We start from the raw sequence: 25,834 nt of genomic DNA, 5'->3' as shown, positions 1-25,834 counted from the left end.
TCACTAACGTATCTTGGCATGGAGTTTCATACTCTCTCAGCGATAGTGAAGCTTCCGCTGGACAAGCAGCGGTCTCTACGGACAGGGGTGCAGTCTCTCCTTCAGGGTCAGTCGCACCCCTTAAGGCGCCTCATGCACTTCCTAGGGAAGATGGTGGCAGCAATGGAGGCAGTCCCGTTCGCGCAGTTTCATCTGCGTCCACTTCAATGGGACATTCTCCGCCAGTGGGACGGGAAGACAACTTCCCTAGACAGGAAAGTCTCCCTTTCTCAGACGGCCAAGGATTCTCTGCTATGGTGGCTCCTTCCCACCTCATTAACGCAGGGAAGATCATTCCTGCCCCCATTCTGGGCAGTGGTCACGACAGACGCGAGTCTGTCAGGGTGGGGAGCAGTTTTTCTCCACCACAGGGCTCAAGGGACGTGGACTCAGCAGGAGTCCACCCTTCAGATCAATGTTCTGGAAATCAGGGCAGTGTATCTTGCCCTATTAGCCTTCCAGCAGTGGCTGGAAGGAAAGCAGATCCGAATTCAGTCGGACAACTCCACAGCGGTGGCATACATCAACCACCAAGGAGGGACACGCAGTCGGCAAGCCTTCCAGGAAGTCAGGCGAATTCTCATGTGGGTAGAGGAAAGAGCTTCCACCATATCAGCAGTTCACATCCCGGGCGTAGAAAACTGGGAAGCAGACTTCCTCAGTCGCCAGGGCATGGACGCAGGGGAATGGTCCCTTCACCCAGACGTGTTTCAGGAAATCTGCCGCCGCTGGGGGGTGCCGGACGTCGACCTAATGGCGTCTCGGCACAACAACAAGGTCCCGACCTTCATAGCGCGGTCTCGCGATCAAAGAGCTCTGGCGGCAGACGCCTTAGTGCAAGATTGGTCGCAGTTCCGGCTCCCTTATGTGTTTCCACCTCTGGCACTCTTGCCCAGAGTGTTACGCAAGATCAGATCCGCTTGCGGCCGCGTCATACTAGTCGCCCCAGACTGGCCGAGGAGGTCGTGGTACCCGGATCTGTGGCATCTCACGGTCGGCCAACCGTGGGCACTACCAGACCGTCCAGACTTACTGTCCCAAGGGCCGTTTTTCCATCGGAATTCTGCGGCCCTGAACCTGACTGTGTGGCCATTGAGTCCTGGATCCTAGCGTCTTCAGGATTATCCCAAGGGGTCATTGCCACCATGAGACAGGCTAGGAAGTCCACTTCTGCTAAGATCTACCACAGAACGTGGAAGATTTTCTTATCCTGGTGCTCTGCACAAGGAGTATCTCCCTGGCCATTCGCGTTACCTGTCTTTCTTTCCTTCCTGCAATCTGGGTTGGAAAAGGGCTTGTCGCTCGGCTCCCTTAAAGGGCAAGTCTCGGCACTATCCGTGTTTTTTCAGAAGCGTCTAGCACGACTTTCTCAGGTGCGCACGTTCCTGCAGGGGGTTTGTCATATCGTACCTCCGTACAGGCGGCCGTTAGATCCGTGGGATCTAAACAAGGTCCTTGTTACTCTCCAGAAGCCGCCCTTCGAGCCTCTGAGGGATGTGTCACTTTCTCGACTCTCACAGAAAGTGGCCTTTCTGGTAGCGGTCACGTCTCTTCGGAGAGTGTCTGAACTAGCAGCGCTGTCATCCAAAGCTCCTTTCCTGGTGTTCCACCAGGACAAGGTAGTGCTGCGCCCCATTCAGGAGTTTCTCCCTAAGGTGGTATCCTCTTTTCATCTTAATCAGGATATCTCCTTGCCTTCCTTTTATCCGCATGCAGTTCATCGGTATGAAAAGGATTTACATTTGTTGGATCTGGTGAGAGCACTCAGAATCTATATTTCCCGCACGGCGCCCCTGCGCCGCTCGGATGCACTCTTTGTCCTTGTCGCTGGTAAGCGCAAAGGGTCGCAGGCTTCCAAAGCCACCCTGGCTCGATGGATCAAAGAACCAATTCTTGAAGCCTACCGTTCTGCTGGGCTTCCGGTTCCATCAGGGCTGAAGGCCCATTCTACCAGAGCCGTGGGTGCGTCCTGGGCATTACGACACCAGGCTACGGCTCAACAGGTGTGCCAGGCAGCTACCTGGTCGAGTCTGCACACTTTCACCAAACATTATCAGGTGCATACCTATGCTTCGGCGGACGCCAGCCTAGGTAGAAGAGTCCTGCAGGCGGCAGTTGCCTCCCCGTAGGGGAGGGCTGTCTTTGCAGCTCTAACATGAGGTATTTCTTTACCCACCCAGGGACAGCTTTTGGACGTCCCAATCGTCTGGGTCTCCCAATGGAGCGCCGAAGAAGAAGGGAATTTTGTTACTTACCGTAAATTCCTTTTCTTCTAGCTCCTATTGGGAGACCCAGCACCCGCCCTGTTGTCCTTCGGGATTTTTGGTGGTTTTTCGGGTACACATGTTATTCATGTTGAATGGTTTTCAGTTCTCCGATGTTACTTCGGAGTGAATTTGTTTAAACCAGTTCTTGGCTTTCCTCCTTCTTGCTTTTGCACTAAAACTGGTGAGCCAGTGATCCCACTGGGGGTGTATAGCCAGAAGGGGAGGGGCCTTACACTTTTTAGTGTAATGCTTTGTGTGGCCTCCGGAGGCAGTGCTATACACCCAATCGTCTGGGTCTCCCAATAGGAGCTAGAAGAAAAGGAATTTACGGTAAGTAACAAAATTCCCTTCTTTTAAATATTCATGCAATTAAGTGTGTGTGCATATATAATATAAATAAAAAAAATATATAAAAAATACACACACATATATGCGTGTATATACAATATATATGTGTGTGTGTGTGTATGTATGTATGTATATATATATATATATATATATATATATATATATATATATATATATATATATATATATATATATATATATATATATATATATATATATATATATATATATATATATATATATATATATATATATATATATACATACTAGAAGGTGGCCCGATTCTACGCATCGGGTATTCTAGAATTTACGTATTGTGTAGTTAATGTATGATTTTTGTTATATAGATGTTGTTGTGTGTAGTTACCAAGTGTTTGTGTAGGGGCTGTACATGTTCTGGGTGTGGCGGGGGGTGAGAGCGGTGTTGTATGTGTGTTGCGTTGTTTGTGGAGCGTTGTGTGTGTGTTGCGCGGTTTGTGTGTGTGTGGTGTGTTTTGGGGGGAGGTATGTTTTGTGCAATGTGTGTGTTATAAGGTATGTGCGTATATTTGTGTGTGCCGCGGTGTTTGTGTGTTGGGTGTTGTGTGTGTGCAGCGTTGTCTGTGTGTGTGGGTGTCTGTGTAGGGCAGTTGTTTGTGGTTCCCAGTGTGTGTGTGTGGTGTGTTGTGCAGTGCGCGCGCGTGTGTGTGTGTGTGTTGGGAGGTGTGCACTCCCCATCGTGCTCCATCCCTCATGCAGCGCACTCCCCATCGTGCTCCATCCCCCATGCAGCGCACTCCCCATCGTGCTCCATCCCCTATGCTGCCCACCCCCCATCGTGCTCCATCTCCCATGCTGCGCACTCCCAAACGTGCTCCATCCGCCATGCTGCGCACTCCCCATCGTGCTCCATCCCCTATGCTGCGCACCCCCCATCGTGCTCCATCCGCCATGCTGCGCACTCCCAAACGTGCTCCATCCACCATGCTGCGCACTCCCAAACGTGCTCCATCCGCCATGCTGCGCACTCCCAAACGTGCTGCATCCGCCATACTCCGCACTCCCCATCGTGCTCCATCCCCCATGCAGCGCACTCCCCATCGTGCTCCATCCGCCATGCTGCGCACTCCCAAACGTGCTCCATCCGCCATGCTGCGCACTCCCAAACGTGCTCCATCCGCCATGCTGCGCACTCCCAAACGTGCTCCATCCGCCATGCTGCGCACTCCCAAACGTGCTCCATCCGCCATACTCCGCACTCCCAAACGTGCTCCATCCGCCATGCTGTGCACTCCCAAACGTGCTCCATCCGCCATGCTGCGCACTCCCAAACGTGGTCCATCCGCCATGCTGCGCACTCCCAAACGTGGTCCATCCGCCATGCTGCGCACTCCCAAACGTGGTCCATCCGCCATGCTGCGCACTCCCAAACGTGGTCCATCCGCCATGCTGCGCACTCCCAAACGTGGTCCATCCGCCATGCTGCGCACTCCCAAACGTGGTCCATCCGCCATGCTGCGCACTCCCAAACGTGCTCCATCCGCCATGCTTCGCACTCCCAAATGCACCCCCGATCGTGCTCCATCCCCCATGCTGCACCAGCATCAGCCTCTCTACCCGCAGCATCAGCCTCTCTCCTCCCAGCATCAGCCTCTCTACCCGCAGCATCAGCCTCTCTACCCGCAGCATCAGCCTCTCTCCTCCCAGCATCAGCCTCTCTCCTCCCAGCATCAGCCTCTCTCCTCCCAGCATCAGCCTCTCTCCTCCCAGCATCAGCCTCTCTCCTCCCAGCATCAGCCTCTCTCCTCCCAGCATCAGCCTCTCTCCTCCCAGCATCAGCCTCTCTCCTCCCAGCATCAGCCTCTCTCCTCCCAGCATCAGCCTCTCTGTCCCCAGCATCAGCCTCTCTGTCCCCAGCATCAGCCTCTCTGTCCCCAGCATCAGCCTCTCTGTCCCCAGCATCAGCCTCTCTGTCCCCAGCATCAGCCTCTCTGTCCCCAGCATCAGCCTCTCTGTCCCCAGCATCAGCCTCTCTGTCCCCAGCATCAGCCTCTCTGTCCCCAGCATCAGCCTCTCTGTCCCCAGCATCAGCCTCTCTGTCCCCAGCATCAGCCTCTCTGTCCCCAGCATCAGCCTCTCTGTCCCCAGCATCAGCCTCTCTGTCCCCAGCATCAGCCTCTCTGTCCCCAGCATCAGCCTCTCTGTCCCCAGCAGCAGCCTCTCTGTCCCCAGCAGCAGCCTCTCTGTCCCCAGCAGCAGCCTCTCTGTCCCCAGCAGCAGCCTCTCTGTCCCCAGCAGCAGCCTCTCTGTCCCCAGCAGCAGCCTCTCTGTCCCCAGCAGCAGCCTCTCTGTCCCCAGCAGCAGCCTCTCTGTCCCCAGCAGCAGCCTCTCTGTCCCCAGCAGCAGCCTCTCTGTCCCCAGCAGCAGCCTCTCTGTCCCCAGCAGCAGCCTCTCTCCTCCCAGCATCAGCCTCTCTCCTCCCAGCATCAGCCTCTCTCCTCCCAGCATCAGCCTCTCTCCTCCCAGCCTACCCCAGCCTCAGCCTCCCCCCTCCTCCCAGCATCAGCCTCTCTCCTCCCAGCATCAGCCTCTCTCCTCCCAGCATCAGCCTCTCTCCTCCCAGCATCAGCCTCTCTCCTCCCAGCATCAGCCTCTCTCCTCCCAGCATCAGCCTCTCTCCTCCCAGCATCAGCCTCTCTCCTCCCAGCATCAGCCTTTTCTGTCCCCAGCATCAGCCTCTCTCCTCCCAGCCTACCCCAGCATCAGCCTCTCTCCTCCCAGCATCAGCCTCTCTCCTCCCAGCCTACCCCAGCCTCAGCCTCCCCCAGCATCAGCCTCTCTCCTCCCAGCATCAGCTTCTCTCCTCCCAGCATCAGCTTCTCTCCTCCCAGCATCAGCTTCTCTCCTCCCAGCATCAGCTTCTCTCCTCCCAGCATCAGCCTCTCTCCTCCCAGCATCAGCCTCTCTCCTCCCAGCATCAGCCTCTCTCCTCCCAGCATCAGCCTCTCTCCTCCCAGCATCAGCCTCTCTCCTCCCAGCATCAGCCTCTCTCCTCCCAGCATCAGCCTCTCTCCTCCCAGCATCAGCCTCTCTCCTCCCAGCATCAGCCTCTCTCCTCCCAGCATCAGCCTCTCTCCTCCCAGCATCAGCCTCTCTCCTCCCAGCATCAGCCTCTCTCCTCCCAGCATCAGCCTCTCTCCTCCCAGCATCAGCCTCTCTCCTCCCAGCATCAGCCTCTCTCCTCCCAGCATCAGCCTCTCTCCTCCCAGCATCAGCCTCTCTCCTCCCAGCATCAGCCTCTCTCCTCCCAGCATCAGCCTCTCTCCTCCCAGCATCAGCCTCTCTCCTCCCAGCATCAGCCTTTTCTGTCCCCAGCATCAGCCTCTCTCCTCCCAGCCTACCCCAGCCTCAGCCTCCCCCAGCATCAGCCTCTCTCCTCCCAGCATCAGCCTCTCTCCTCCCAGCATCAGCCTCTCTCCTCCCAGTCTACCCCAGCCTCAGCCTCTCTCCTCCCAGCATCAGCCTCTCTCCTCCCAGCATCAGCTTCTCTCCTCCCAGCATCAGCCTCTCTCCTCCCAGCATCAGCCTCTCTCCTCCCAGCATCAGCCTCTCTCCTCCCAGCATCAGCCTTTTCTGTCCCCAGCATCAGCCTCTCTCCTCCTAGCCTCCCCCAGCATCAGCCTCTCTCCTCCCAGCATCAGCCTCTCTCCTCCCAGCATCAGCCTCTCTCCTCCCAGCATCAGCCTCTCTCCTCCCAGCATCAGCCTCTCTCCTCCCAGCATCAGCCTCTCTCCTCCCAGCATCAGCCTTTTCTGTCCCCAGCATCAGCCTCTCTCCTCCCAGCCTACCTCAGCCTCAGCCTCCCCCAGCATCAGCCTCTCTCCTCCCAGCATCAGCCTCTCTCCTCCCAGCATCAGCCTCTCTCCTCCCAGCATCAGCCTCTCTCCTCCCAGCATCAGCCTCTCTCCTCCCAGCATCAGCCTCTCTCCTCCCAGCATCAGCCTCTCTCCTCCCAGCATCAGCCTCTCTCCTCCCAGCATCAGCCTCTCTCCTCCCAGCATCAGCCTCTCTCCTCCCAGCATCAGCCTCTCTCCTCCCAGCATCAGCCTCTCTCCTCCCAGCATCAGCCTCTCTCCTCCCAGCCTACCCCAGCCTCAGCCTCCCCCAGCATGAGCCTCTCTCCTCCCACCATCAGCCTTTTCGGTCCCCAGCATCAGCCTCTCTCCTCCCAGCCTTCCCCAGCCTCAGCCTCCCCCAGCATCAGCCTCTCTTCTCTCAGCCTCCCCATCCCAGCCTTCCCCAGGATCAGCCTCTCTCCTCCCAGCCTCCTCCAGCACGCCATGCTCCTCTGCCGATACTCACAGATCCGATCGCATACACTCACACTCACACTCACACACACACACACACACACACACACACACACACACACACACACACACACACACACCCGATCGCATACACTCACGCACACACACATTGACGATATTGCACATACGCGCTCACACTCACAACATCCGGAGATACCACATGCTTCTGGCCATGTGATCCTCCGGCAGGTCCTGGAAGCTCACTGCACAGTATCGCCGCCGAGAAGCAAGCGATTTCCCAGGATGTTGTGAGTGTGTGTGAGGTGTGTGTGAGAGTGAGTGTGATCTGATGTGTGTGTGTGTGCGTGTGTGTATTTTCCGCCGCTGCAGGACCTTGATGCGCTGGTAACTATGCTACCATGGTTACCAGCGTATCTCGTTCCCCGCTCGCACGGGAGCCCACACCAGCATACGCCGGCCAGCCCCAGCAATGCGAGTGTATGTGTCGGCTGGTTTGGCGGCGTACGCTGATGTGGGCTCCCGGGGGTACAGTACTCACCTTGGAATCGTGGCTCCGTGACCGTGTCTGTTCGGGGAATGCGTGGGGGAGGGCGCGGCCAGAGCTAGCGTGTATTGCGTGAGGGGGGCGGGGCGTGGCCGAGTTGCCAATGCCTGCAGGGTGCCGGGGCGAGAGGCCAATCTGTGGGGGGGGCGGAGCCTGGGCGAGCGGCCGGCCAATCCGTGTGGGGGCGCAGCCTGAGTGAGCGGCCAATCCGTGCGGGGGGGCGGGGCCATGGCGAGCCCAGCGGCCAATCAGCTTTGTGTCACCGTAAGGACATAATTTTGGAGCAAGACAGACAGACAGACAAAGGCAATTATATATATATATAAAAAAATTAGTGGGGATTTTTTTATCTTATTACGCAGTCAGAATGCAACTGTTGTGGATGCGCTGGGACATCAGACCCCAATGATCATGTGATTGCGCGGTCCGGTAGACGTAGCGGCAGTGCTGATGCTTCTAGTCACCGTATGGTGCTCACTGTAGCTGAGGAAATAAACCACATCTGTCTTCCGTCCAGGATCCCCGGCTGTGTCTGACCGTAGATTGCACGAGCTTTAACCCTGTGCTGTACAAAAGCGTGTGGTTAACGCCTCGGACTCTGGAACGTGAATCTGGTTGCAATGATATTGATATGTATTGGGCCATTTCGGCCCCCCCCCCCCCATGCTGATTGATTTTACTACAAGGACATGGCTGTACACTCTAGGTCAGGTCCATGCAGCACACCAGCTGCTGTAAAACTACAACTCCCAGCATATCCTCACGACTACAGGTTGAGAATTGTAGTACCATAACGGCTTAAGTGCTGCTGGCCGCTTAAGTGTATGTATCGCCCTCCGGAGAACCCCTTTAATAAGTGTATAGATTTTTATACATGTAATAAACTCTCGGCAACCCAAGCGGCACTGTAAAACTACAACTCCCAGCATGCCCTCACAGCAACAGGTTGGGAATTCTAGTTCCACGACCGCTCGAAGCCTGCAGGCTGCTGACTGCTATGGTGTATGGATCGCCCTCCTTACAACCCCTTTCACAAGTGTATAGATTTCTATATATGTAATAAACTCTCGGGTGACCCAAACTCTGGAGAATCTGAAAAGTAAAGTATCTGTACAAAAAGTAATTTCTTTATCGTTCCTATGGGAGACCCAGACCATGGGTGTATAGCTACTGCCTCCGGAGGACACACAAAGTTACTACACTCAAAACGTGTAGCTCCTCCCTCCTAGCATATACACCCCCTGCTAGCCAGTCCTAGCCAGTTTCATGCTTTGTGTCAGGAGGATCACACACACACATGCATCCTTTTTTTGATTTTTCATTTTTACGAAAGATTTGGAAGAAAAGCGGGTCCACTGGACCCCCGGCATGTCCCTTCACACCCCCCTGGCGGCGGTGCTGTTAAGGTTGATTCAGGGCAGGAGCCCTTCATGCCGCGCTCCTTCACCATCCCTTAGGGGCTCTGGCTTGAAGTTAGAGCCAACACGGTTCTCACTGCCTTGCAGGAGACCGGCCTCCATCCGCAGCCCTTTGGCAGGACCCTGCTGGACGGAGCACTGAACCCCCACCCCACCAGGGACTGGGCCCTGCGTCTCAAAGCTAAGTATAGAGACGTTATTCAGAGGGTCTTTTCTGCAATGTGGGGCACTTTTTATTGGAGGGGACAGTGATTTGCTTTAATAATGCTGCTTTTTACTGTGTTTCCGGCCGGTTCCACGGTTTTTACTGAGTACCGCGCCGATGATGCCTGATTTTCGGCCGCATGCATAACTCTAGGCCCCGGCTTCAGCCGCGGCCTAGTTTCGTTTCGTTCCCCTGCATGTCAGTCATGCAGGGGGACACTGCAGCGCCGCCCGCCGGCCGCTCTGCACAGGGGAGGACACTCCTTTTTGAGGAGATGATTCCCTCCCCTGTACATCTCCTTAGCCCTCCGATTCCCGCTCCTGGGTTAACCCCCGCCCCCCCCCCTTACTCTGGCGCCATTTTCTCAGCGTTCTTAGTACACTGGTCGGCGCTGGCTGCTCTGCAGTGCAGAGGGAGTGGATATCTGGCTGGGGGTCCAGGCTTGGAACCCGGGGGGCACTCATAATAGCGGCCTGATAAGTCACAACCTCTGGTTGTGCACTTTTATACACTAGCAGGGCATTCTGAAGGAGTTAATTCTTTATTATAGAACCTCCTCCTCTGCAGCATGTCTCACACTAGGATCAAAGCTCCAAGGCTGTACACTACATGTTCTGCATGTAAGCTGATATTGCCTGAACCGGCACAGACCCACACTGTAATGGTTCTTATGTGGTGGTGCCTCAGCCTGGAGTCTCCCCGGGCTGAACCCCTGTCTTGGGTATTCTAGACATTCTAGACAGAGCCCCCCACCTCTGCAGCATGTCTCACAGAGCGAGGCTGCAGGCTGTTTTTATTTTCCACTGCTGGTAGTCTCGTACGGCTGTACCGAGCTCATAACCACTGTGGCCCCTCAGCTTGGAGGCTCATTCATGGTCCCTCCAGCTGCTCCGGTTTCGGTGGCTGACCCCTGGGGAAATCTTTTTTCCAGGGGTCGGCTGTCCCGGCATCTGCTGAGCATGCAGCCCCCTTCTCAGGGCGTTTTCTGCTCGCTCAGCAAAGCTCACAGACCCCGTCCTCCTGACAGGGAGACGCAGGGTCCCCTGTCCTCCCCGTCCCACAGCTCCGATACGAGCTGACTCACTGGACAAGGAGGATGTCTCTACCAGCGGACGCTACTTTAGATACTTTGATCCGTCGTAGGTGACGCGGATGCGAATGATTGGATTGCGTCCATTATACTTGTACTGGACCTCCATCCGCCTGTATCGGGAGTATTCCCCGCTGGCAGAAAGGCATCAGTATACCTTTAACAGGACGAGGAGTGTGTTCCTTAACCACTCCAGTTTTCAGCCCGCTGCGTCCAAGCCCACAGCCTGTCCTGCAGATCCCACAGCGGGGTTCTGCTGCCTGTCTCCCCCTCCCATCAGAGGTGGTCAAGGAGTGTACTCATTCGCCAGGGGTGGCCACTCCGGTGTCCAGACTTTCAGCCCGGATAGTTGTATCAGTGGCTGACGGCACCTCTATAAGGATCCCACGGTACATTAATTTTGTACTGGACCTCAATCCGCCGGAGTTACCTTATCTAGGTGAACACAATGTGTGTTCCTTAACCACTCCAGTTTCCAGGCCCTGTGACCAGCCCAGGGTCCGCTCTGACAGTCGCTTCCCATGAAGCGTGATTCTGAGGACTGTGTTTCCCCTGTCCACCAATGGTGGTCATAAGGTGGGCTCATTCACCTCAGGTGGCTCAGCCCGGACCGTTACGTCAGTGGCTGATGGCTCCTCAGAGGAGATGCTTTCCCTCACAGGGACTCTATGCCCAAGACGGTTGCCTGAACTTCCAGACTTCAGTCTTTTCATCCTCTGCCAGGTCTGCCATGCTGGACACCGCACGGCGGTGGTCTTGGCTACTTCCTCGCTATCCGCAGGCTCCTGTGGCTTCGGAAATGGAAGGCAGATGCCTCTATAGAGGTTCCTTGCTGGGCTCCCCTTTGGTGGGACCAGTCTCTTCGGAACCAACTGGATAAAATTTAGGAAGCTCTTGGCAGGGAGAGTTCTTCCTTGCCACAAACCTAAACCAGGGAACCTGTCCAGGGCAGGAATCAGTTGAGGTTTCGGTGGTTTCCGTTCCTCCATCTGATCGTCCTCTAGCTCGGCCTAGGTTCATAGAACCAATTGGCTTGAAGCTGCGTCTTCAGAAGACCGCAGGAGATGCTGCCACTTAGTCAGCTTCCTCCGAGCTATCTAGCCACGCCAACCTCCTCCTGGTCGGTGGCAGGCTCCCTCCACTTGGCGACGTATGGTTCTAACACGTCTCCGTTCAGTGGGGGCGGGATTATATCTCCCATGGCTACAGGATGGAATTCTGTCCACCCGCCAAACAGATTTTTTTCTGTCACCTCCTCCCGGCTCCAAGGCCGCCGCCTTCTCACAGGCCGTGGCATTTCTTGCAGGCCAATGGAGTAATTGTACCGGTTCTGAGATTTTTGTTTAAATCTATTTCTAGTCCCCGAAGAGGGCGGTGCCTTCCGACCTGGATCTTTAGCTTTTCAAGCATGGTCAGGTGTGGCGTGTTCACATGGAGTCTCGGTCTTGTTCCGTGTGTTTTTTTTCACCGGATCAATCAAGAACCCAAGGAGATTCCCTAGCAGCCATCGGCATCAGAGATGCCTTTCTGCAGGGGTCAATCGCAGTTTCACACCAGCGTTGACTACGTTTTGCCATCGGAGTGGTCCAATTCGTGGCTCTTCCTTTGGGGTTAGCCACGGCCCCTCGAGTATTCTCATTGGGGCTGCTGTGATTAGGGTCCTGCACCCCTAGGGATTGGCAGTGATCGTTTGCCCTGGACGGCCTTCTTCTCGGGGCTTCATCCAGTGCAGACTCTTAGCAGAGTACTTCGCTTACTCTCGCCACTCTAACCTATTCGGGTGGCTTGTCATTCTGTTCAAGTCCACTCTGACTTCGAACCAGAGGTTCTCAGGGACGCAATTCGAGACTCTGTCGGCTCTTGTAAAGCTGCTCTTAGTCGATCAGTAGTCCCTCCGCTGGCGGTCGACGTCGTTCTATCAGACACCAAATACAGGTGCTGGTCAGATGGTGGCGTCAATGGAAGCGATTCCTTGCCCAGTTTCTCCTGCGTCCTCTGAGACTGGATGTTTTCCGCTGTACACGCGATCTCCCTCCTTCCACGGGGTGGTGGCTTTGCCACTGACCAGGGGCTCGTTTTCAGTGGTGGTTTCGGCCACTCTGTCTCAGGGACTTCCTGGCCCCGTCCCGGGTGACCCTCACCAGGGTGCTGGTCTTTCCGCCTTGGGAGCAGTATATCTCCACCGTGGAGCGCAGGGCGCTTGGACTCTGTCCGAATCAGCCCTCTGGATCAATGGGCTGGAAATCAGAGCTGTATTTCTAGCTCTCTAAGCCTTCACCATCTGTTGGCGGCTAGGCACATTCGAGTCTAGTCGGACAACGTGACAGCGTTTTCCTACATCAACTTCCAGGGCGGGACACTCAGCCGCCTGGCAATCTTGGCGCCTCAACATTCTTCAGTGGACAAGGGACTCCTAGTCCACCGTATCCGCAGCCCACATCCTAGATGTCAAAACTGCGAGGCAGACTATTTCAGCTGTCCATATATAGAAATTACAGGCTTCACCACATATACTGGAGGTGCTAATGGGATAAAGAATCATATAGTAAAGAGAATCCCAGCACTCAAATTGAAGACAAGGGGGGAATTATGCAAAAGTGAATTTATTGATACACTGCAAAAGGAACCTAACCAGAGCAACAGCACCAACGTTTCGGCATAGAGCCTTTCTCAAGGTTGTTGCATCACTGGTCAGAGTAAGGAACCACGGGTCTCGAAGGACAACCGGGGGTTTGCAATACAGCTGCAGCCATTCCTCCTGCCACTGATGCCAGTCCCGGATCTCTCTGCAGGCGTCCTCTCACCTCACACCGTGATCCTGTCACCCCTTCACCCACGAAAACACCCTGCAAAAACGTGTGGAACCTTGCCAGTATTTGCAAACCCCCGGTTGTCCTTCGAGACCCGTGGTTCCTTACTCTGACCAGTGATGCAACAACCTTGAGAAAGGCTCTATGCCGAAACGTTGGTGCTGTTGCTCTGGTTAGGTTCCTTTTGCAGTGTATCAATAAATTCACTTTTGCATAATTCCCCCCTTGTCTTCAATTTGAGTGCTGGGATTCTCTTTACTATATTTCAGCTGTCCAACCGTGGTCCACAATCCTCAGGTTTTGCGGTAGACACACTGGTTCATGTTTGATCCCAGCTTCGTCTCTACCTCTTGCCCAGAGTCCTGCGCAAGATCAGTAAAGGGGGCCGTCGGGTCATTCTCTTACTCCAGACTGACCCAGGCAGGCTTGGTGCCCTGACCTGCTCCTTCTGTCCGTTGGGTTGCCATGACATCTTCCGGACCGTCCAGACCTTTTCTCAAAAGGTCCGTTTTTTCCGTCAGAATTCTGGATTCTCAGATTGACGGCGTAGCTATTGAGTCCTGGATCTTGGCGACTTCTGGTATCCTTCCTGAAGTCATCTCCGCTATGACTCGAGCCCCAAAGTGTCCTTGGACCTTTTTAGCCTTGCCGACCCTCCTGTCCCTTCCACAGTCCGGTCTACAGCTAGGACTATCCCTCATTAAGGGACAGGTCTCGGCTCTGTCAGTATGTGCCAGCGGCGTATCGTCCGGCTGGCTCCGGTGCGCTCCTTTTAAGGGCGCATCTCACATCATTCCGCCTTTCCGGCGGCCTATGGAGCTCTGGGACCTTAATCCGGTCCTCCCGGTTCCCGGAAACCCCCCTTTGCGCCTCTTAGGGAGGTTTCTTTGTTTCATCTTTCACAGAAAGTAGTCTGTCTGGTGGCTAGAATTTCCCGCCAGGGAGTTCTGGCTGCACTCTCTCTGAGTCACCCCCTTTTTTTGGTCTTTTGCATCAAGACAAGGTGGTCTCCGTCCGACTCCGGACTTTTTTCCCTAGGGTGGTTACTGCTTCCACCTTATCCGGGGCAATTTTCCTGCCTTCCTTTTGTCCGGCTCCTGTTCATCGCTTTGAGGAAGCGTTGCATATCCTGGATCTGGTGCGGGCGCCCCGGATCTATGTGTCTCGCACCGCCGTTATTAGGCGGTGCACCTCTCTCTGGTACTGACTGCTAGTCAGCGTAGCGGTCTCTCGGCATCTAAGCCGACCCTGGTTCGTTGGCTTAGGTCGGCCATTTCCGAGGCCTACAAGTGTACTCAAGTGCCTTCCCCGCCGGGGATCAGAGCACATTTGATCAGACCTGTCGTGCCTTTTGGGCTTTCAGGCACCAGGCTACGGCTCAGTAGGTCTGTCAAACTGCAGCTCGAATTAGTCTGCATACTTTTTCGAAGCTCTATCCAAGGCATGCTCTTGCTTTGGCAGACGCGGGCTTGGGCAGACGCATCTTTCAGGCGTCTGTCGCCCATTTGTGAAGTTGGGTTTGCCTGCTTCTCAGTTGTCTGTTTATTCCCACCCATGGACTGCTTTTGAACGTCCCATGGTCTGGTTCTCCCATAGGAACGATAAAGAAAAAGAGAATTTTGTTACTTACCGTAAATTCTTTTTCTTATAGTTCCGTCATGGGAGACCCAGCACCCTCCCTATTGCCTGTTGGCAGGTTTCTTGTTCCGTGTGTCTTCACCGGCTGTTATTGTTGTAGACAGAGGTTCCGGTTCTTCTGGATTTTACTCTGTCTCTTCTTGTGGGTGGATGTCCTCCTTCAGCTTTTGCACTAAACTGGCTAGGACTGGCTAGCAGGGGGTGTATATGCTAGGAGGGAGGAGCTACACGTTTTGAGTGTAGTAACTTTGTGTGTCCTCCGGAGGCAGTAGCTATACACCCATGGTCTGGGTCTCCCATGACGGAACTATAAGAAAAAGAATTTACGGTAAGTAATAAAATTCTCTTTTTGTGTATGCAGCTCTTCTGCAAAGCAATATGTCTTCATGGTTACAGGCCAGCAATGTTGTGTTGTCTAATCCTCCAATCATATTACACTCCCTCTGCCTCTTATTGCTGATCCACAGGGAGCAATGGGAGTAACCGGTGACTGCAGAGTTGTTTGTAGTCTGTTGCCATGGAGACGCATAGATCTGCACAGGAGCTGTGCATGCAACGGTAGCCGAAACCAATAATGTAGGGAGTTATTGCTGGTACATGCGGGGTCTGGTTTGGCCTATACCCTGTATAAATAATGAGGGGGTGCACAATGTATTCTGTATGGCGTGTGGGAGCGCCGTTTGCTCCCAGACCGCTATTCGCAGGTTCCTGTACTCACTGCCATGTATTGTGTCGTAGATGAACACCGGCTCAATAGCGGGAAGCTCTGCCTCATCATCCTGACCTGCATCGCCGAGGTGAGTCTCCGTTCTATACTCGTATATTTTTCACTTGTAAATACCATTTTCTAGTGAAATACACATCAATCTCCAGCCTGTGTTATACTCCGGAGCTGCGCTCATAATTCTGATGGGTGTGGTTGGAAACTGTTAGACTTTTTTTTTTTTCAACTTTTTTGGATAATACAACTTTCTTCGGCGCTCCATTGGGAGACCCAGACGATTGGGTGTATAGCACTGCCCTCCGGAGGCCACACAAAGCAATTACACTAAAAAGTGTAAGGCCCCTCCCCTTCTGGCTATACACCCCCAGTGGGATCACTGGCTCACCAGTTTTCTGCTTTGTGCGAAGGAGGTCAGACATCCACGCATAGCTCCACTGTTTAGTCAGCAGTAGCTGCTGACTCTATCGGATGGAAGAAAAGAGAGCCCATATAGGGCCCCCAGCATGCTCCCTTCTCACCCCACTTGCGGTTTGTAAGGTTGAGGTACCCATTGCGGGTACGGAGGCTGGAGCCCACATGCTGCTTTCCTTCCCCATCCCCCTGAGGGGCTCTGTGGAAGTGGGATCTTACCGGCCCCCGAACCCTGAGGCCGAGCTCCATCCACAGACCCAGAGACCCTGCTGGAGGAGCTGAGTACAGTCAGGGACAAGGCCCTGCAACGTTCAGGTACACTGTGTCCCCGCACAGACAGGCCACGCACACTCCAGGCTTGCTGGGTGTGCTAGTGCGCCGGGGGCACTAGCGCTGCGCGCTCGGGTTAGAGTCACTGCAGCTTAGCTGAGTGATTTTTTTGTCTTGGGAACTACCGCACCGGCCGCTCCGGGAGCGGCGGCGCCGCTGGGACTTGTAGTGCGCCGGGGACTCGCGCTGCCCGCGCTTTTACGGCGGCAGCGCTCATAAATCTAGTCCCCGGCTTTTGCGGCCTAGTTACGGTTCGTTCCCGCCCCCACCCTGTCACTCAGGGAAAGGGAGAGACGCTGTGCAATAGGCAGCGCCGAGGGCTGGAGCCTTATTTACATGCTCCAGCCCTCTCACTGGGCACAGTGGGGACGCAAGTTTCCCGCTCTTGGTCTCAACACGCCCAGGGCCCGCCCCTCTCCACAGGACGCCGGCAGCCATTCCTGCATGCAGTCTGGCTGGAGAACGGACACAGGCTCTGGGGGACTCAGACAAGGGACTCTGGCGACCACACACCCGCGTTTATGCGGGCGGTAAGCTGCACATAAGTGCTGGCCCCACTAGTGCCACAGTGTTATTTGGTGCATTTTTTCTCTGTACCATATATATTTATATTGCACTGTACAGTCGCTTCTTGGCTTATACCCTCATTGCTCTGAGGAGACAACAACATGTCATCCGCAAAACGCAAGGGTGCCAAGGCACAGGCGGTATGCACTGCTTGTGCAGCATGTGGGGCTAATCTACCGGCAGGTTCCAATGACCCCCATTGTGTGCAATGTTCAATCCCTGTGCCACTTCGTCAGCCAGAGTCTATGGTAGTAGTGGCCCAGGCAGAGACGCCTGTGAACCCTGCCCCGGTGACGGGGACAGAATTTGCAGTTTTTGCTGATAAGATGTCTGTGACTATGACAAAAATCCTGGAAACCTTGCAGTCCAGGCCAGTTTCTCAGACCATGGACACTGCTGTGTCTATGCTCCCCGGTCCCCCTCAGTTGGAACTAATCCGTACTTCAAGGGGGTCCCAGGCATCACAGGCTGAAGACTCTGACTCGGATGACAGTCCCAGGCAGCCTAAGCGGGCTCGCTGGGAAAGACCCTCGCCGTCATCACACTGGTCAGGGTCTCAGCGAGACGAGGCTCTGTATGAGGAGACAGAGGTGGGTGATCAGGAATCTACTCCTGACACCGCTCTCAATCTAGATACCCCTGATGGTGACGCTATGGTAAATGACCTTATAGCGGCCATCAATAGACTGTTGGATATTTCTCCCCCAGCCCCTTCTGCAGAGGAGGCAGCTGCACAGCAGGAGAAGTTCCAGTTCCGGTATCCTAAGCGTAAATTGAGTACTTTTCTGGACCACTCTGACTTCAGAGAATCAGTCCAGAAACATCATGCTTATCCAGATAAGCGTTTCTCCAAACGTCTTAAGGATACACGTTATCCCTTTCCCCCTGACGTGGTCAAACGCTGGACCCAGTGTCCAAAGGTGGACCCCCCAATCTCCAGGCTTGCGGCTAGATCCTTAGTTGCAGTGGAAGTTGGGGCTTCACTTAAAGATGCCAATGACAGACAGATGGACCTTTGGTTAAAGTCTGTCTATGAAGCTATCGGCGCGTCGTTTGCTCCAGCATTCGCGGCCGTGTGGGCACTCCAAGCTATTTCAGCTGGCCTGGCACAAGTGGACTCTATCATACGTCCAGCAGTGCCGCGAGTAGCGTCCCTAACCTCGCAAATGTCTGCGTTTGCGACTTACGCTATCAACGCTGTCCTGGACTCTACGAGCCGTACCTCAATGGCGTCTGCCAACTCTGTGGTTTTGCGCAGAGCCTTGTGGTTAAAGGAATGGAAAGCAGATTCTGCTTCCAAGAAATGTTTAACCAGCTTGCCACTATCTGGAGACAGACTGGTGAGCAATTGGCTGAGATCATTAAACAGTCCAAGGGTAAGGACTCCTCCTTACCCCAGCCCAGATCGAGCAAACCTCAACAGAGGAAGTGGCAGTCGAGGTTTCGGTCCTTTCGAGGCTCCAGCAAGACCCAATTCTCCTCGTCCAAAGGGACTCAGAAGGAGCAAAGGAGCTCAGATTCCTGGCGGGCTCATTCACGCCCCAAGAAAACAACCGGAGGAACCGCTTCCAAGGCGGCTGCCTCATGACTTTCGGCCTCATCCCTCCGCATCCTCGGTCGGTGGCAGGCTCTCCCGCTTTTGCGACATTTGGCTGCCACAGGTCAAAGACCGGTGGGTAGCAGACATTTTGTCTCACGGGTACAGGATAGAATTCAGTTCTCATCCTCCGCCTCGGTTCTTCAGAACCTCCCCACATCCCGACCGAGCAAATGCCCTTCTGCAGGCGGTGTGCTCACTAAGAGCAGAAGGAGTGGTGATCCCTGTTCCTCTGCAGGAACAAGGGCAAGGTTTTTACTCCAATCTCTTCGTGGTTCCAAAAAAGGACGGCTCGTTCCGTCCTGTTCTGGACCTAAAGCTGCTCAACAAGCATGTGAACGCCAGGCGGTTCCGGATGGAATCCCTCCGCTCTGTCATTGCCTCAATGTCTCAAGGAGATTTCCTTGCATCAATAGACATCAAAGATGCTTATCTCCACGTGCCGATTGCTACAGAGCACCAACGTTTTCTACGTTTCGTGATAGGAGACGACCATCTCCAGTTCGTAGCTCTGCCATTTGGTCTGGCGACAGCCCCACGGGTTTTCACCAAGGTCATGGCGGCAGTGGTAGCAGTCTTGCATTCTCAGGGACACTCGGTGATCCCTTACTTGGACGATCTACTTGTCAAAGCACCCTCTCAAGAGGCATGCCAACACAGCCTGAATGTTGCGCTGGAGACTCTCCAGACTTTCGGGTGGATCATCAACTTTTCAAAGTCAAACCTGGCACCGACTCAATCACTAACGTATCTTGGCATGGAGTTTCATACTCTCTCAGCGATAGTGAAGCTTCCGCTGGACAAGCAGCGGTCACTACAGACAGGGGTGCAGTCTCTCCTTCAGGGTCAGTCGCACCCCTTAAGGCGCCTCATGCACTTCCTAGGGAAGATGGTGGCAGCAATGGAGGCAGTCCCGTTCGCGCAGTTTCATCTGCGTCCACTTCAATGGGACATTCTCCGCCAATGGGACGGGAAGACGACTTCCCTAGACAGGAAAGTCTCCCTTTCTCAGACGGCCAAGGATTCTCTGCTATGGTGGCTTCTTCCCACCTCATTATCGCAGGGAAGATCATTCCTGCCCCCATCCTGGGCAGTGGTCACGACAGACGCGAGTCTGTCAGGGTGGGGAGCAGTTTTTCTCCACCACAGGGCTCAAGGGACGTGGACTCAGCAGGAATCCACCCTTCAGATCAATGTTCTGGAGATCAGGGCAGTGTATCTTGCCCTATTAGCCTTCCAGCAGTGGCTGGAAGGAAAACAGATCCGAATTCAGTCGGACAACTCCACAGCGGTGGCATACATCAACCACCAAGGAGGGACACGCAGTCGGCAAGCCTTCCAGGAAGTCAGGCGGATTCTGATGTGGGTAGAGGAAAGAGCATCCACCATATCAGCAGTTCACATCCCGGGCGTAGAAAACTGGGAAGCAGACTTCCTCAGTCGCCAGGGCATGGACGCAGGGGAATGGTCCCTTCACCCGGACGTGTTTCAGGAAATCTGTCGCCGATGGGGAGTGCCGGACGTCGACCTAATGGCGTCTCGGCACAACAACAAGGTCCCGACCTTCATAGCGCGGTCTCGCGATCAAAGAGCTCTGGCGGCAGACGCCTTAGTGCAAGATTGGTCGCAGTTCCGGCTCCCTTATGTGTTTCCACCTCTGGCACTCTTGCCCAGAGTGTTACGCAAGATCAGATCCGATTGCGGCCGCGTCATACTCGTCGCCCCAGACTGGCCGAGGAGGTCGTGGTACCCGGATCTGTGGCATCTCACGGTCGGCCAACCGTGGGCACTACCAGACCGTCCAGACTTACTGTCCCAAGGGCCGTTTTTCCATCGGAATTCTGCGGCCCTGAACCTGACTGTGTGGCCATTGAGTCCTGGATCCTAGCGTCTTCAGGATTATCCCAAGGGGTCGTGGCCACCATGAGACAGGCTAGGAAGTCCACTTCTGCTAAGATCTACCACAGAACGTGGAAGATTTTCTTATCCTGGTGCTCTGCACAAGGAGTATCTCCCTGGCCATTCGCGTTACCTGTCTTTCTTTCCTTCCTGCAATCTGGGTTGGAAAAGGGCTTGTCGCTCGGCTCCCTTAAAGGGCAAGTCTCGGCACTATCCGTGTTTTTTCAGAAGCGTCTAGCACGACTTTCTCAGGTGCGCACGTTCCTGCAGGGGGTTTGTCATATCGTACCTCCGTACAGGCGGCCGTTAGATCCGTGGGATCTAAACAAGGTCCTTGTTGCTCTCCAGAAGCCGCCCTTCGAGCCTCTGAGGGATGTGTCACTTTCTCGACTCTCACAGAAAGTGGCCTTTCTGGTAGCGGTCACGTCTCTTCGGAGAGTGTCCGAACTAGCAGCGCTGTCATCCAAGGCTCCTTTCCTGGTGTTCCACCAGGACAAGGTAGTGCTGCGCCCCATTCAGGAGTTTCTCCCTAAGGTGGTATCCTCTTTTCATCTTAATCAGGATATCTCCTTGCCTTCCTTTTATCCGCATGCAGTTCATCGGTATGAAAAGGATTTACATTTGCTGGATCTGGTGAGAGCACTCAGAATCTACATTTCCCGCACGGCGCCCCTGCGCCGCTCGGATGCACTCTTTGTCCTTGTCGCTGGTAAGCGCAAAGGGTCGCAGGCTTCCAAAGCCACCCTGGCTCGATGGATCAAAGAACCAATTCTTGAAGCCTACCGTTCTGCTGGGCTTCCGGTTCCATCAGGGCTGAAGGCCCATTCTACCAGAGCCGTGGGTGCGTCCTGGGCATTACGACACCAGGCTACGGCTCAACAGGTGTGCCAGGCAGCCACCTGGTCGAGTCTGCACACTTTCACCAAACATTATCAGGTGCATACCTATGCTTCGGCGGACGCCAGCCTAGGTAGAAGAGTCCTGCAGGCGGCAGTTGCCTCCCCGTAGGGGAGGGCTGTCTTTGCAGCTCTAACATGAGGTATTTCTTTACCCACCCAGGGACAGCTTTTGGACGTCCCAATCGTCTGGGTCTCCCAATGGAGCGCCGAAGAAGAAGGGAATTTTGTTACTTACCGTAAATTCCTTTTCTTCTAGCTCCTATTGGGAGACCCAGCACCCGCCCTGTTGTCCTTCGGGATTTTTGGTTGTTTTTCGGGTACACATGTTGTACATGTTGAATGGTTTTCAGTTCTCCGACGTATCTTCGGAGTGAATTTGTTTAAACCAGTTATTGGCTTTCCTCCTTCTTGCTTTTGCACTAAAACTGGTGAGCCAGTGATCCCACTGGGGGTGTATAGCCAGAAGGGGAGGGGCCTTACACTTTTTAGTGTAATTGCTTTGTGTGGCCTCCGGAGGGCAGTGCTATACACCCAATCGTCTGGGTCTCCCAATAGGAGCTAGAAGAAAAGGAATTTACGGTAAGTAACAAAATTCCCTTCTTTTTGAACGTTTAGTACCTGCCGGGTCTAGGTAAGGACTTGGCTGCAGCCACATTGGGTCCAAAGTCCTGCGAATATGCGATAAATGCTCCAAACGGAGAAAACCCTTTTAAGGAGGCGCTCTCCACCAGATGCCGCGTCCTCCATCACATTGTGTCATAGTGTTTTAGATATCCCGGGAGGACGCAGCCAGTAACCTGTTGCACTTTCTGCCTCTGCACAGGACCAGTACGCCAATGCCTTCCTACATGACGACAACATGAACTTCCGGGTCAACCTGCACAAAATGGTGAGTTCCGTCCCTTCCGAAACGCTGCCAAGGAGCAGTGAGACTTGGGTGTTGTGGAAAATATGTTATGAGCGAATAGACGACTTTTTTCTGCATTTCCTAAAGTGACAGAAAATGGAAAATTCTTCCATCAGATTCTCACACTCTTTAAGCCTTAGACCGCAGCCGTGGTCGGTCTCCTAGGCAACGAGCTGTAAGCAAAAGAAAAGTGGTAATATCTCAAGAACGGCTGCAAAATTTAATAAGCGGTAAAATGCAAAAGTGCTTGTTTTTGCAAGCCACATCCAACAATACCCAACTCTGAATATGGCAATAACCTTTAACCCCTTCACGACCGGACGATTTTTCGCTTTCCGTTTTTTTTTTTTCGCCATTTTTCTTCCGAGAGACGTCACGTTTTTTTATTTTTCAGTCAATATGGTCATGTGAGGGCTCGTTTTATGCAGAACGAGCTGTACTTTTAAATTAAACCATGGGTTTTACTATATAGTGTACTGGAAAACAGCAAACAAAATTTCAAGTGCAGAAAAACTGCAAAAAAGTGCAATCGCACAATAGTTTTTGGAGTATTTTATTCACAGTGTACACTATATGATAAAACTGATGTCTTGCTGTGATGCCTGAGATCGTAGACACCAAACATGTATAGGTTTACTTTTATCTAACGGTTAAAAACGCCTTTTTATGTGACCCGTAGTGTTCTCATTTTTCGGGAACTAAGGCATAGTGACGGCTTATTTTTCTTTGTCGCTCCATTGGGAGACCCAGACAATTGGGTGTATAGCTTCTGCCTCCGGAGGCCACACAAAGTATTACACTCAAAAGTGTAACCCCTCCCCTCTGCCTATACACCCTCCCGTGCATCACGGGCTTCTCAGTTTTATGCTTTGTGTGGAAGGAGGCACACATCCACTCACACATCTCCATTTTAGTCAGCAGCAGCTGCTGATTGTATCGGTTGGAAGAAAAGAGGGCCCCCACGGGGCCCCCCGGCATGCTCCCTTCTCACCCCACTAAGTCGGCGGTGCTGTTAAGGTTGAGGTACCCATTGCGGGTACGACGGCCGGAGCCTCATGCCGTGTTTCCTTCTCCATCCCTTAGGGCTCTGGTAGAAGTGGGATCCGAAGCGGTCATCCAGGTTCTGGGACTGTGCTCCCTCCGCAGCCCCTGAGGGAATCTGCTGGACAGGAGCTTATCTATCCTCAGGGACAGGGCCCTGCATCCACGAGGTACTCTGTGTCCCCATGGGGACTGTGTATGGAGCGCCTGGTTCCCGGACGCCGCAACTGGCTGCTGAATTGTGAAGACCGGGGACTACCGCGCCGACCGCGCCTGCTTGTCGGCCGCGGTATTAAATTTAGTCCCCGGCTTCATCGCGGCCTAGTGGCAAAACTCCCGCCCCCGGGCCTGTCTATCAGAGATAGGGGCGGGACAGCCGACCTGACGTCGGATGTGAGGGCCGGAGCATCCTGTATGCTCCCTCCCCCCTCACTGATCACTGTGGGGACCCCAGATTCCCGCACTTTTCCTAACGCCGCCCACGGCTTCACTCCTCCCCTGAGAGCTCCGGCAGCCATTTTTCGGACATTCTGCCGGTGGAGAATCACAGAGAACAGCTCTGCAGCTCTGGGAGACCAAGGCAGGGAATCTGGAGCACACACACCCCACTTTTTAGCGGTCGGTAAGCCGCACCGGTCACTCGGTGTTGGTCCCCCTGGGTGCCGGTATAGATACGTATATATATACTTATTTCTGTTCGGCCGGGCTGTATACCCTTTTTTCTATATACCCTCAGTGATCACGCTCCTAGGACACAACAGCATGTCGTCCACAAGGAGCAAGGGCACTAAAGCACAGGGTTTTTTTGCGACATGTACCTCTTGTAGGGCTATGTTACCTGCGGGTTCCACCTACCCTCACTGTGAGCAATGCTCGGCCCCTGTTACGCTTACTCAGCCGGAGCCTCGGTCAGTGGGCCCCTCGGCTCAGGCAGACCCCCCTGCTTCCACTGTCCAGGTGGCAGCGACAGAGTTTGCAGTTTTTGCTGAAAAGCTCTCAGAGTCACTCTCACAATCCATGGCTCAGTCTATGGACAAATGGTCTGCCAAGTTGCTGGAAGCCCTGCAGTCCAGACCGGTCCTTGCACAGGCCCCGGACCCTGTTAGATCGGCGCCTCCAGGTCCCTCTCGGTCCACCCCGGCCGGGGTGGGCCCTAGGTCTCACGTGGAGGACTCCTCCACGGACCACAGTCCCAGACCAGCTAAGCGGGCTCGCTTGGAATCTTCCCCGACTTCCTCACGCTGCTCGGGTTCCCAGCTTGAGGACTCTCTGGAGGACGAGGCGGACGTCGCAGCTCAGGGCTCGGACCCTGATGTTGCTCTCAATCTTGATACACCTGAAGGGGACGCCTTAGTAAATGACCTTATCTCGTCCATCAATCAGGTGTTGGATCTATCTCCCCCGCCTCCACCTGTAGAGGAGTCGGCCTCTCAGCAGGAGAAACACCAGTTTCGGTTTCCCAGACGTACACGGAGTGCATTTTTTGATCACTCTAACTTCAGGGATGCCATCCAGAAGCCCAGAGCGGTTCCGGACAAGCGCTTTACTAAGCGCCTTACTGACACACGTTACCCCTTCCCCTCTGACGTAGTTAAGGGTTGGGCTCAATGTCCCAAGGTGGATCCCCCAGTCTCCAGATTGGCGGCTAGATCTGTGGTTTCGGTTGCAGATGGCTCATCACTAAAAGATGCCACTGACAGGCAGAGCTCCTGGTGAAATCCATCTATGAAGCCACGGGCGCGTCTTTTGCCCCGGCTTTTGCAGCCGTGTGGGCACTCCAAGCTATCTCAGCTTGTCTGTCTGAGATTAATGCGGTCACACGTGCCTCTACTCCGCAGGTTGCATCTTTAACCTCTCAGGCGTCGGCGTTTTCTTCCTACGCCATGAACGCAGTCCTAGACTCTGCTAGCCGTACAGCGGTGGCATCCGCTAATTCTGTTGCAGTCCGCAGGGCCATGTGGCTGCGCGAATGGAAGGCAGACTCGGCTTCCAAGAGGTTCTTAACCGGTTTGCCGTTTTCTGGCGAGAGATTGTTTGGCGAACGATTGGATGAGATTATTAAGGAATCCAAGGGAAAGGACTCCTCCTTACCCCAGTCCAAACCCAAGAGACCTCAGCAACGAAAAATACAATCGAGGTTTCGGTCCTTTCGTCCCTCCGCCAAGCCACAGTCCTCTTCGTCCAATAGACAGGACAAAGGCCAGAGGAACTCCTATGCGTGGCGGTCTAAGTCACGCCCCCAAAAGACCGCCGGAGGCACTGCCCCCAAGGCGGCCTCCTCATGACTCACTGCATCCCCGAACCGCATCCTCGGTCGGTGGCAGGCTCTCCCGCTTTCGCGACGCCTGGTGGCCACATGTTCAAGACCGATGGGTGAGAGACATCCTGTCTCACGGTTACAGGATAGAGTTCAGCTCTCGTCCTCCGACTTGTTTCTTCAGAACCTCCCCGCCCCCCGCGCGGGCAGACGCACTTTTTCAAGCAGTGGACGCTCTGAAAAAAGGAGTTGTGACCCCCGTTCCCACTCAGGAACAGGGTCGCGGTTTTTACTCCAACTTATTCGTGGTGCCAAAGAAAGACGGATCATTCCGTCCCGTTCTGGACCTCAAATTGCTCAACAAACACGTGAGCACCAGACGATTCCGGATGGAATCTCTCCGCTCGGTCATCGCCTCGATGTCACAAGGAGACTTCCTCGCATCGATCGACATCAAGGATGCTTATCTCCATGTGCCGATTGCACCCGAGCATCAACGCTTTTTGCGTTTCGCCAACGGGGACGAACACCTT

At 54.3% G+C, this 25,834-nt stretch overlaps 1 protein-coding gene across 1 annotated transcript in view; it reads left to right on the top strand.

The window, feature by feature from the left end:
- Positions 1–25,834, top strand: part of ARMH3 (armadillo like helical domain containing 3) — a 116,165-nt gene that overhangs the window by 56,439 nt on the left and 33,892 nt on the right. Inside the window, 2 exon segments of the mRNA XM_075348368.1 lie at positions 15,408–15,466; positions 21,920–21,985. Of these exon segments, the coding sequence (XP_075204483.1) occupies positions 15,408–15,466; positions 21,920–21,985 (125 nt within the window).

Source organism: Anomaloglossus baeobatrachus, chromosome 5 (genome assembly GCF_048569485.1).
Source record: "Anomaloglossus baeobatrachus isolate aAnoBae1 chromosome 5, aAnoBae1.hap1, whole genome shotgun sequence".
NCBI classification, from domain to species: domain Eukaryota; kingdom Metazoa; phylum Chordata; class Amphibia; order Anura; family Aromobatidae; genus Anomaloglossus; species Anomaloglossus baeobatrachus.
The sequence above is the reverse complement of the archived record's forward strand: the minus strand, read 5'-3'. Positions and strand labels throughout refer to the sequence as shown.